Genomic DNA, 13,246 nt, shown 5'->3' on the forward strand with positions numbered 1-13,246 from the left:
AGTCCAAAGATGATTCATAACTATCGAACAACAGGATGAGCACACTGAGCTACGGAATTCTAGTTTTTTAATTAACAATATAACTAATAGATGAAAACCAAGTAATTTTATACCATTCCTTCATTAGTCACCTATATGGGTATGGATATGTACATATTAGAAAAAAACCAGCAGGAAAACCTAACCAGTTGATCAGAGGTTCAATCATTGCAGACTTGTTTTTGGTATTATTTCTAAAAAGCGCTTCACGTGGATGGGGTGGTTCCAATTTAAGCAGTCATGTGTGTTAGGTAGGCCTCTTTAAGTAACCAATCACTTTTCTTGCCAATTCATTTAATTAATTTGCAGTGAGCAAACTTTAGTCAGTAGATCATTTCCTATTGCACTGACACCGACAGCCAAAACACCTCGATTTTCTTTTTAATAATATGTCCACCTGTATAAAACTTGAAAAGCCATTGCTTTGGTTTAAGTTTGAAAACATCTTTAGCTATTGGTCCATAATAATCAAAGATTTCCTGTTAAACAATCAAAGTGCCTTTATGTGCAAGCAAGTGAAAGATTACTTGTGTATATTTGTTCAAGTTTCGACCAGAGAACCGCCATAACCTAGTTCTAATCTTATGGTCATCAGTAAACTCGTTTGCTATAACAATGAACATTTTGGAAACCAAGTAGTCATTGTTTTCAAATTGTTTTGCCCTTAAATCTTTTACGTCTGAGAAAGTATATTTTAAAGTGAATGAGGCTAGAAACCTGAACATCTAGTGCTCACTGTTGGTATCTTATGTTCATATAGTTTCTACGTTACTCCACTTGTTGAAAAAATCACAGAAGTGGGTTAAACGTATTACACTTATAGAAATCATTGCTACTTTCATTTAATTACGTTTGTATAGTCATACTAATGTATGTTTTATGATAATTTTGACATTGATAACACAGGATATTTTTTGCGTCTTCGTAATGTAACAAAACGTTCTTAATTATGTAACAAAACGTTCTTAATATCATTAGTCATATACATGTATAACAATTATTGAAATAATACATTGGCAACTACAGTGTCAATTTGTGATATGGAACATAGTTTAGCCCTTATTATTACTTATAACTTGTCTTTTTCTACTCGAATATTTAATAGTTTTGATACCTTGGGTACATAATACAGAATAAAGCCGTTAGTAAACAAAAGCATTAACAATTATTTTTAGTCAATGGCAATGTTATAAACAGTGTAGTTTAAACCATTCGTTGCTTTCATTTTCTAATGTAAAAATCGCTGAAAGCCTTCGACGATTCTACGTCACCAAGGTCACTTCTTTTGTTCCAAAATCCACGTTTTCCATTCATACGTCTTCTCATCTTTTCTTGATTCGTCGGGTAGGGTGGAATCATATACGCAAACCGCGGGAAAAAGTAACGCGACATAAGCCACGCCTGATCGTGCACGCGCTTATCCCAGAATCCTCGTTTATCCCAGAAGCCTCTCTTATCGCTTGGACCGGAAATGACGTATCCTGTCTCTTCAATGTCGTCTGATGGCAGAACTGAATTTGTAAATTCATCAAGCGTCAATGATTCGCTGAGTTTGTCTTCAGCAAGTTCCCGAAAGCTTTCTGCCGAGCAGAAGAATGAAATCAGCAGAACAACAGTAACAGCCACAAGGTCAACTTTCACGTAAGTGTTCATCGTAATGTTGTTGGGTTTGTTTGTTCTGAAAATATAATTTATAGTTGATATTGCTTAGGACTTTTGACGCAAAGCAAATATAAAGTGGAACAAACAATACATAACCCCTTTTACAAAAAACAAAATAGCAAATAAGAGAAAAAAAATCAAAGTCCAATTAAATGAAACGCTAAATACATTGCAGACACGAGAGTCCGCGGCCTCACCAAATTTAATAATAAAATTAGGATTGGTTCTTGTGGAAAAATGACATATTCAACATTATAACAATCTATATATGAAACAAAATGTTATACATTCACTTTCCTTTTAAAACAACATTTGAAGAATAGTATATGATAATTTAGAATTTCGGTGTACATACGATACTTTATGTACGGCTTTACATATTGTGCAAGCTCAGTTTTGCCTTTTCCAGACGAACTGAACAATGTCCACTTCACATATTTTATCTAAGATGTCCTCTCCCAAAGGAATATTTAAGATTTAAAAGGCAAAGTTTCGGCTTTACTAGAAATCCTCTGTTTTACTTTAAACTATCTGCAAGCCATAAGGTGACTATACGTCATCGAACAAACGATGTAAACTTGTGAAGCCATGGAAATCATCTTGAATCTCAAATATTAGCGTCTCTCATTCCGATAAGGCTTTATTTCGCTTTCATTTATAAGTTTTGGGACCAGTTTAACTTTGAGCATCGATCACCGGTGTAACCTGCAATGACCTTCTTGATTTTCGCTCAATATGTGTCTAACCCCCAATAAACTAAACGATATCGTATTTTACTTTTAATAGTGAAACAATTTATGATGAGTTAATAAATATACTTCACTAAAACAAGTACAGCTAAAACTGTTGTGTGAAATATTGATAGGAATAGTGCCGATCATACGTGTTTCCCTTCCAAATATTTATGCGAAAAGCTGTAAGCTTTAAAGCTGCACTCTCACAGATTGAACTTTTTGACAAGTTATTTATTTTTTGTCTTGGAACGAGTCCATGGAAACCAGTAATATAAGACTGCTGACAAAAAATAAGTTCGCAGATTTTTTTTATTTAAGTTCAAAAAATGACGTTTTATGTTATTTTCTTAAACCGTTAGTAACGGTTTAAGCCATAAAACATTAATTTTCGAACGGAAATATGACAATCTGCGATTTGATTTTTTGTCAGCAATCTTATATCATTGGTTTGTAGATATTTACGCAAAAATTTGCTCTTTCCAAGATAAAAAATAAAAAGTTGTCAAAACGTTCAATCTGTGAGAGTGCAGCTTTAAAAGAAATACAATTTTGGAAATTAACAACTTTGTTAACTTTAAAAAAAAATATGAACAATCGGCCAAATATGTTTTAAATCTTCGATAAACTCACTCAATGTGTTTTTAACCCAAACTGAACTCGTTGGTTTTCCTTTAATGCATGTTTAACCCCCAATGAACGACTTGGTCTGTGATCAATTTGTATGTAATCCTCAATGATCTCCTTGGTTTTCGTTCACTGTTTGGTATTTGAACACCATGTCATTGCACAAGGCAACAGTTGGTATAAGGCTGCCGAGCTTGTGTATGTAGTTTCCAGTGCAGTGTATATGTTAGTTTGGGTATCTTGTGGACATACTATGGATTTGCTATATTTATGGATAGACATTTGCATTAATACCAATATTGGTTTTAATTTCACATCTGTTTGTTTTCAGAAACATAAAGGTTAAACATTTCATAATAAACTCTTTCTATTCATTATGTAATTCAATATTTTAAGTGAATAGATGTCATGACTTACAACTTACCAGACGCATCTATCATCTTGATCAATGTTCAATAGGATGCCAATAATAGGTTGGAGATAATCAAATTAATTTCCTATATATTCTATAGAGAATAGACCGATTGGCACGCGAAATTACACTGATTTCAAGATTTTCACGACTCCAAACACCATATATTTTTTGCGAGATTTTTGAATCACAAACCATTCATCTTTAAAATATATGAAAAATTAAAGTCGCCCATGGCCTGATATGGTATGACTATTCCTTAATTCATGACCATTCAGAGAGAGAGAGAGAGAGAGAGAGAGAGAACCTCAAGACACTGTGAATATTCACTTCAACATTTGATTTATTTGCCTTTTAATATAACCCTTTATGTGACGTTTTTAATGACACTGAATAACTGATTTGCAATCCAATTGCAAGTAAATCCAAGTAGGTATTTCGTAAAGTTAACTCATGTTCCAGTTAACTCGAGTTTCACCAGGGCTGTTCTTTACCATTATCAACTAAACTTTGATAAAAAGTCAAATTGGCATAATTTCACTCCGGAGTTCCCTTTTTGTCGGCATTTTATAAACTTCACTCTCCACTCTCTAACTTATGCATTTCTTATCATCACTGTTACTTCGCCCGATGGAGTTCAATCAACAGCCAGAAAACAATATTAAGTCTGGAGTTATGTCCCTTGAATTGTTATCGAATCTTTACTTAAATGGGTAACACGGTTTTACGGCAAAATATCTTTATTACGTTTTACCAACAGCCAAATAGCACTATTAACGCACGATTTATGGGCCTTTAATTGTTAACATTGGACGAAATTCACATTGACTCTCCACTCATACCTAGTCCACCTAAATTGCCGTCAACCAGTCTTTTGACGATTTTCTTAATATGGCAGACTCGTTACAGGGATACATAAGAAATGTCAAAATAATAAAAGTATCCCTGATCGCTCATTATTGTAGCTACACTCATACCCTAACATTTCTTATCCATGGTGACAATGGAGTGACAATGCTAATGGGGATACAACTCTGTATCTTATTTGTTTATGAAAGTCAAGCAGGTCGCACTATTTATTTCTGGGTTAAGGACCATGAAACTGTGAAACCATCACCAATTTCACTTTTTATTTTTCAGTAAGTAACGCCATACAATCGGGAGCATAATTCGAATATACCCCCTGGACCAAGAAAGTATTAGTTCGAATGACCTTGCAATGACATGATTACTAAAGTTTATTTTAATTCTTGTGAACTGGTCATGCTTTTCTCGCAATATGCAAGGAATATATGCAATAGTCACATTAACATTTTTACCCATGGTATAAAAGGTATTACATCTATATTAAAATATCGGCATTCGCTATTACGCGTACAATATTACTACTAAATTTGTCTGTCAGTCATATTTTACAAACAATATTGTTGAGAATTGCCTATTTTTTCTTCACAGCTATGAATGTCATCAACTATTGTACAATCTATCAAAGTTGATGTGAATTCACCAGCGGAAGCAACATTTACTGCGGCGTTAGCCGAGGATTCTATTGTCTTCATCTGGAGAGTAAAATTCTAACAATTCCAACTTTATGAGTTATAAATGTAGTTTATGGCAATATGTATTTCCCAATAATGCTTAATTATGCTTTATCCTGGTTTGCCGTGTTTGAGAGAAATTAACACATTGTTCTACTTTTAGAAGTGTCATTGTGAATTCATGCCGTGATTGAATGTTCTTTCCCGATTAGATTCAGCAGCAGCTCAGTCGAAAGATTTTTTATGTCATACATAAATTGCATTGTTATTAGATGTCAGAACATAGACATTCGTTATTTCATTAGTTTACGACGTCATTCGACGCTGAAACAGGGGTGATAAATAATAAAAATAAATATTAGGTTCAAACTTTTCTTCCTTAACCATCCCCTGACTTCATAATTAGTTTGCATGTTGTTTAAGATATAAAGGTCAGCGATAACAAATTCTACGAATGAAGTGTTTGAGGAGTAGCTAGTGTGATGTCCAACCAGGACACAGCGTGCTTCCTTCGCAATGATTTGCTGATATATATTCAAGCAATGACAATATTGTCACATATAGTGTGATATTTTGAATAGACCCGCGAACTCGTTATAGACATCATACCAACAAAGACTAGAATATTGTAACTTTGCGGAACTGATATTTCTTTCATGCTTCTCGATAAAATAATATGCAGTTTTATAAGTGAAATAAAACTCATTTTTCATCAAAAAGCAAACTAAGAAGTTAAAATATCAAGTTTAAGAACTACTTTCAAAATTCATTGTAGTTACTTTTACTTACTGATCAAAACGTAAGACGTCACCTTTGATATGAATACGGTTGCATTAGTTTAAGTAAAGATTTTTTCGAAAATAAAAACTTATTGTTTATTAGAAAAATGGGGATCCTGTTCTTCATACCCATTCTTGAACGTTGAAGCTGAATATTCGAGCGATTGCTTTCGTACAAAACAAAGAACAAACGAAAACAACTCCTCTAGCATAAATTCGCTGTTATATTATTTATAAAATATCTTGTTAAACTGTTTGACTTTGTAATAATACTTCCCTGGAAAATAACCCAATAATAACTGATGTCTTTTTACCCCTCCCACGCTTCAACAATCTAACGTGATCTTGACTCTTTATGTGGAAAATGACCCGTCTTCAAGCGAATCAGACTGGTCTCTGACATTGAGGTATGACCGAATACAAATGTATCATGAACCAAACTCTAAACTAAGACACCTTTAAATCCAATCATAATCCGCAATTGATTGATAACACGTTCGAACTTTTATTTGTTTTTTTTTCAGTAAATGGCGGCGTAGTTATTTGGTCAGATGCAAAAATGCAATCCTGCAATCAATCGTGCACTACCTGTTATATTTGGAACAAAATGGATTAAAAAGGTTCATTGATGCATGTTTAAATTTCTTGACAAAAAAACGAGTATACAATTAACTGAAAAAAAAACTCTAACGAGAACTATTTACCCACGAAACGGAAAAAGAAAATAACAGCTACGTCATCAATTATTAACTTTTCATGAGAGGCATCCCACAGGTAGCGGCTTAGCAAACACTCTTTTTAAAAGGGGGTATTTAGAAAAAAAACTAAAATAAAACACCGAAAAAGGAATAAAAGAAACAGACAACTTGTTCATTTCAGTGTACGATTGTATTGGATTTCAATCATGATTATAGACAACTATATAATCACTCGTGGTTTCGCCATATAAGACAAGACCTTTATTTTGAAAAGGCATAATGGTTTCAAATATGAAATATGAATTGGTATGTTTCATTTTCCTGCATTTTACTGTTGTTATCTGGTGATGGATATAGTCATGTGCTTTAAGTAAACATATTCACTCATTGTATCCAAGCGGAACGGTGTGTCGGGTTTTTAAAGTTTTATTGCGCTTCACAATAGTAAGTTGGTGTGAAGTAATATTTTAATGATTAAGATTATGGGCGCAGTAAGCGAAGCGAAGCGAATGAGCCTATCTGAATCATTCAGGTCATCTCACTCACTGGCTTACACATTGTCAACGCAAAATCTGACGCAGGGAGTTTGTATCGGATGAGTGGCGAAAGGCGGGCCTTAAAATATCCGCGAAAGTTGAATTCTTAATGAGTAAGCCTAATACTTAATGCTTGTCTGTCTGCATTTTCATTGGCTGAATATGTAGGTTGTATTCAACTTTGCTTTAAATCTATTTCTACCATTAGGTGGTTATTTTTTGGCCATGTCATATGGATTTATTACCGACATCTTTATTTTGTTACATCTTGCCAAGCAATAATCCACTGGTAGAAAATAGTGTGTGCATACCACGTGATGATTTGTGTCATAAATGCTACGTCGGAAGGCAATATTTTGCTTCGAATGAAGACTTTAAACAAAGATTTCTTCACTATTTCTTCACCATTTTAAATGAAACAAAGTGCAGTCTACGCCGCTTACGGAGCCCGGCCTTCGGTCTTTACCTGAGTTTGATTGAGAGTTAAGTTTCTTAAAACCCTTCTACAAACCTTTTCACAATACGGCCGTTTGACGGAGCACTGTCAAAACATTATTTTGGAAACAGGTTTGTTGGAGTGTTTGATGAAACTAATCACCTTATTAAACTTCGGTAATAAAACGAAGGTGGAGCTCTTTAAGCGGCATAGACTATCCTTTGTTCTATTTAAAATTGTGTAGTAAAAGAAAATTTATCTTTTGATTTAATCGTCATTTTAAGCAAACTGTTGTCTTCCGACGTAGCATCTATGACGTAATTTATCACGTGGTGTACACACACTGGAAAAAAGAAGTTCGCTAACTTTGGCTTCTATGGAATAATTTCTCGAATAACATGCTCGATATCAAGCACATTTGCACACTTGATTTTAACAATATAGAAGTAAATTGGGAATCTTGCAAACACTCTAGGGAAAATGATCATTATGGAGCCAATTATTAGTATTCCTTTATCAGCTCATACTATATTAAAGCCTCCATTTTATTTGTATCAGTATGTCCGGGTTATACAGATAAAATTATGACAAATGAAAACTTGAAACGTTGTTATTACGCATTAAACAAGACTGTTTTTTTCTACTATATATTTCACGCTTTTTATGCAGTTTACACATATTATAAACATAGAGAGTTTCTTTGTAGAGCAGTATATTTTTCTATTAAGAAGCAGTTACTTTAACTTAAACTTTTAAGACTGTCACTCTTTTAAAGGGACTCGCTTAAGGTTAGAAAAAAATGCACTTATATATTTATAAATATATAAAAAAATATTACTAAACAAAATGTGGAAAATTACTAGGAGTGTAAGAACTAAGATGCTGACAGCTGGAACCCTTCAACAAATGATGATATTTGCTCAAATATTGTCTTTAAAGACCGCAAATTTGAATACTATTACTAACGGGATCTAGCGTTCATTGAAGCAAGATTGGTTGATTGACATTATCGCAATGTTTTCTTGACTTGACATCACACAAAAACCCTTCTTTTTTGTTATTTCAATATCATTGAGTAAATTAATTAAACAATAAGTCTTTTAGATGCATTACCGGGATATCTTTCGCTGGTCCAAAAACATGAGCGAGTCACTTTAATGATAAACAGTATAATTATAGTAATACCACCTTATTTGGGAGCCGTGTAGACTTGCATGAGGATAGTTTAAAGATGCACTGTTACTCCCAAACAAGATTTACCACAATTAATAATATTGTTTTAATATTCCAAAAAGGATAGTAGTTAATATTTTCCATAAATGCATAAGGTTTATCAGTTAAAATTTATGTTTGTTAAACATGTTTATGTATTGATTTTGAATAAGAGTGTCACTTTAAATAACTATTGAAAGACTCTACATATTTAATAGTATCGCCAATAACTAAACCAATAAGCTTTAATCGAAATCCTTTAAAATACTTTCGATATAACCAACTTTTCAATTCATGCTTTCTTTCATAGCACTATGTTTCCTAATATTCTGGGTCCAGTAACTGCAAGGGAAGGAAGCAATTTTCTGGTATATATTTTTGTATGCCAACGATTGAAACAGAATGCGATCTTACACTAAAAAAGAAAAGATAATGCTTATTTTCGTAGTTTTACTGGTATTTTTGATACCCACTTTTTAACATTTGCTACGCTGCTTCCCATGGTCTCTCTTCGCGCAAAGATTTGATCGCTGATGACGTAGCTGTCATTTCTACGCCGGCTCGTGGGAAAATAGTTCTCCAAGGGGTTTTTGTGTTGATTATTATAAGCTCGTGTTTCAGTGCAAACATTTTATTAACATTCTTTAATAAACTTTTATTAATGCACCTATGTTCCAAATAGTTACCGTTCATGCATGATTTTCATTTTTACAAATTGAGCAGGGCATGAATACAAGACCAAATCATACAGGTCGAACGTGTTAGCAAAACAAATGACGATTTGCGTTTGATTAATACACTTTTCAAGTGTAAGATTTTGTTTCATGATATATAGGATATTAAAAGTAGTTCTGTAAGTTGATATTTTCATTCCTTATTTTGTAGTGGAAATATCAAATTGATATTTTCACTGTGGTTACTTCACTGATAAAAGCCCATATTTTTTCGAAAAACATGAAAGAAATAGAGGATATTTGTTTATTTCAGTGTAAGATCGTATTTTATTTCACCAGTGTCATAGAAATCCACGAGTGAAAAAGTAGTTTTTTTATGATCACGGGTGAAATTAAATACGATCTTACACTGAAATAAACAAATAATCTGTTTCTTTTATGCTTATTTTCGAAGTTTTATTTGTTTTTTATTTATTTCTGAATTACTTCCTTTTTTTGAAAAGGGTGGGTTTTACGCCGCTACCCGTGGGGCGCCCCTCATGCATGATTTTAGCTGTCAACTTTTCTATATTCAGGTTTGCTGAGAAATAGTTCTCTGCTATTAATTCTTATATCTTAATATTCGCTCGTTTTTTATTGCAAAGCTTTATGAACAGTAAACAATGAAGTTTTATTAGTGCACATATGTTCCAAAAAATAATGAAAACACTTTTATTTTAAGATGGGCATGAATACATAACCAACTTACTACGCCGCTATTTAAAGAATGAAAATTTGGAAGGTCAAATGTGTTAGCAAAACAAATGTGGATACTCATTGAATTTTAAACATTCTTTTTAGTTTAAGACTGAATGTGTTTCATTGTAAATTAAAATTCAGTCATCTTACTGTCAGAGACCAGTCTGTTTCGCTTTAAAACAGGTTTGTTTTCCAGATAAAGAGTGAAAGCCAAGCTAGTTTGTTGACATATTTTGAGGTGTGGGTGGGGTAAAAAATATAGGATCTATCTGTAAATTTTTGTGTGAATTTTCCAGGAAGCTCATTTTACGTACTACAACGGCAAACAGTTCAAAATACATTTGAACGATGATATAAAATTTTATTTATGTTCGAACAGTTGTTTTTGTATGTAATTTGCTTGGTATGAAAGCAAATGTTCGAACACTCAGCTTCAAAGATCAGGAAAATGTTTGAAAAACAGGATAACCGGTAATTTGTTAATTCCCAATTATATATCTATTTAAATTTATAAAACATTTCTTTAATTTTTAAACATTTTTGACATAATTTACTGAAGCCTAGTGTTCTGTTTTGATCAAGGCAAGAACATGTTACAACAAAGGAATTTAAAAGTAGTTCTGAAAGTTGATATTTTCACTCCTTATTTTGTAGTGAAAATATCAAATTTATATTTTCACTGTTGTTATTTCACTATAAAAACCCCATATTTCATCGAAAAACATGAAAGAAACACGGGTATTTGGCTGATTCACTTCAAGATGAAGAGTGGGTACCAGTCTTCGTTGTTCCGTTGTTGATATTTTTGAGGCGTGGTGGTGCAACGGTTATTGCGTGATTTGCCGGGAAGTTGAATGAAAGCAAATGTTCGAACAATCAGCTTCAAGAAATGTTTGAAAATCAGGATAACCATGTTTCCAAAAACGGTTTGTTATGTTTATTTACAATTAAATCTTCATTTAAACATATTCAACTTTTTTAATATCACTTTTTATTTTCGCTAAAATATTTTAAGTTTTGATCTAGGGGAAGTACCTACAACTAATTTTGAAAGTAGTTCCTAAAGCTGATAGTTTCACTCCTTAGTTTGCAGTAAGAATATGAAATCCATATTTCAACTGTTGTTATTCCACTGTTAAAAACTCCATATTTCATCGAAAAGCATGAGAGAAATAAACTTTATTCTCTATCACTGAGTAGAATTACGATTATAAAATTGAACATTTTTATAAACATTCATTTTAAGTTATTTAAAAAAAAACCTAGGTATTTTAAGGAGGTTTGTTGATGAATTATACTAGGTCCTGTTACACACACATCCCTCTATATACAAAAAGTAGAAAAATATTCAGACGAAAAGATTTAAAAAAAAAACACAATTATAATTATGGTAAAAATGCTCTTGTATTTAACTTTTGAAAGATAAAAGTTTAGGTTGGCCTATTATTATAGATGATAAACCATTAACTTGTACATGTATATATGAGCCATTTCACAATAAAAAATAACAATTGAAACTAAATTGTGTTAAGTTTAATGGCAGGATAAAAGACAAGTGAATAAAATATAAGCGATAAATAATTCAAGTATATTACAAAAAATAAAATAAAGTAAAATTGCTAAAGTAAAGCTTACCTTTAATTCTGGGAAGTCCTCTTTTGAAGCTTTGATATCGAAAGAAAACTCGCTCCTACAGGTTTCGACTTTTTAACGGCGCTGCTTATTTCAGACCATATTAAAACGGCAATATCAGGACTGTTTTTTGCTATAGAGCGTTTCCCGATAGCGGCTTATATACCTGCAGGCTTGGAGGAGGAGGCGGTAGTCACAGAACCGATATCACAGGTGTCCACAGAAAACCAATTGCTAACCTAAATTCTATGATGAAGAAAACTTGTTACTTTTAATCATCTTCGAGAAATCCATATTCAATAGTATTTACAGTAAAACAGTGTAGTTTTGACTGTATTGTATGGTTCTGACGGAAGAAAAAAATATACTAGAAGTTTTCAACATTTGGATGGAGTTGTTGTGTGTTTTCGTTTGAAAAGATATCGACGACCTTACAGGAATACTTCAACCTCTGACTATTCAATGACATACTGTATACAAAGTGTTCTCTTCCTTCCGTTGCATAATTCACACATAATTCAATTGGCACATACACTTAAATATTCCGCGAGTTGATGATCATGATTTAAGCCTTTTTAATGAACAACAACAATAAAACTAAACCAGCTGTCTAAACTGTATCATTGTGTTTTCATGTGACATGTTTAAAAAGTCCTTTATAAGGGTTCTCCTGGACGTCTTTCATTCATTCTTTGATATGAAACGTTCCTGGAACGAGTTAGAAAGTCTTGGGAGTTAGTAAGAAAGTCTTGGGAGTGAGTTAGCAAGTCGTGGGAACGAGTTAGAAAGTCTTGGGAGTGAGTAAGTAAGTCGTGGGAACGAGTTAGTAAGTCGTGGGAACGAGTTAGTAAGTCGTGGGAACGAGTAAGTCTTGGCCACAACACAGTCAACCGTGGGAACGAGTAAGTAAGTCGTGGGAACGAGTTAGTATGTCGTGGGAACGAGTTAGTATGTCGTGGGAACGAGTTAGTAAGTCGAGGGAACGAGTAAGTAAGTCGTGGGAACGAGTTAGTATGTCGTGGGAACGAGTTAGTATGTCGTGGGAACGAGTTAGTATGTCGTGGGAACGAGTTAGTAGGTCGTGGGAACGAGTTAGTAAGTCATGGGAACGAGTAAGTCTTGGCCACAACACAGTCAATCGTGGGAACGAGTAAGTAAGTCGTGGGAACGAGTAAGTATGTCGTGGGAACGAGTTAGTATGTCGTGGGAACGAGTTAGTTAGTCGTGGGAACGAGTAAGTAAGTCGTGGGAACGAGTTAGTATGTCGTGGGAACGAGAGAGTAAGTGTTGGCCACAACACAGTCAATCGTGGGAGCGCGTTAGTAAGTCGTGGGAGCGAGTCAGTAGGTCTTGGCAACAACACAGTAAATCGTGGGAGCGAGTTAGTATGTCGTGGGAACGAGTTAGTATGTCGTGTGAGCGAGTTAGTAATATAAACAATATAAACAAAAGCACACATATCACCTCTATGCCACCGGCAATATCACACACCAACTAATTATTTGTGGGTTTACTGATTTTGTAACTTATGA

At 33.6% G+C, this 13,246-nt stretch overlaps 1 protein-coding gene across 1 annotated transcript; it reads right to left on the bottom strand.

Moving 5' to 3' along the window:
- Positions 1-954: 954 nt before the first annotated feature.
- On the bottom strand, positions 955-11,827 carry LOC128233714 (uncharacterized). Its single transcript, XM_052947526.1, has 2 exons — positions 11,718-11,827; positions 955-1,717 (listed from the first exon to the last, which is right to left on the bottom strand). The coding sequence occupies exon 2, from the start codon at positions 1,690-1,692 to the stop codon at positions 1,261-1,263; it is 432 nt and encodes a 143-aa protein (XP_052803486.1). The 5' UTR covers positions 1,693-1,717; positions 11,718-11,827; the 3' UTR covers positions 955-1,260.
- Positions 11,828-13,246: the final 1,419 nt, after the last annotated feature.

The sequence above is a fragment of the Mya arenaria genome, chromosome 5 (assembly GCF_026914265.1).
Source record: "Mya arenaria isolate MELC-2E11 chromosome 5, ASM2691426v1".
NCBI lineage: Eukaryota > Metazoa > Mollusca > Bivalvia > Myida > Myidae > Mya > Mya arenaria.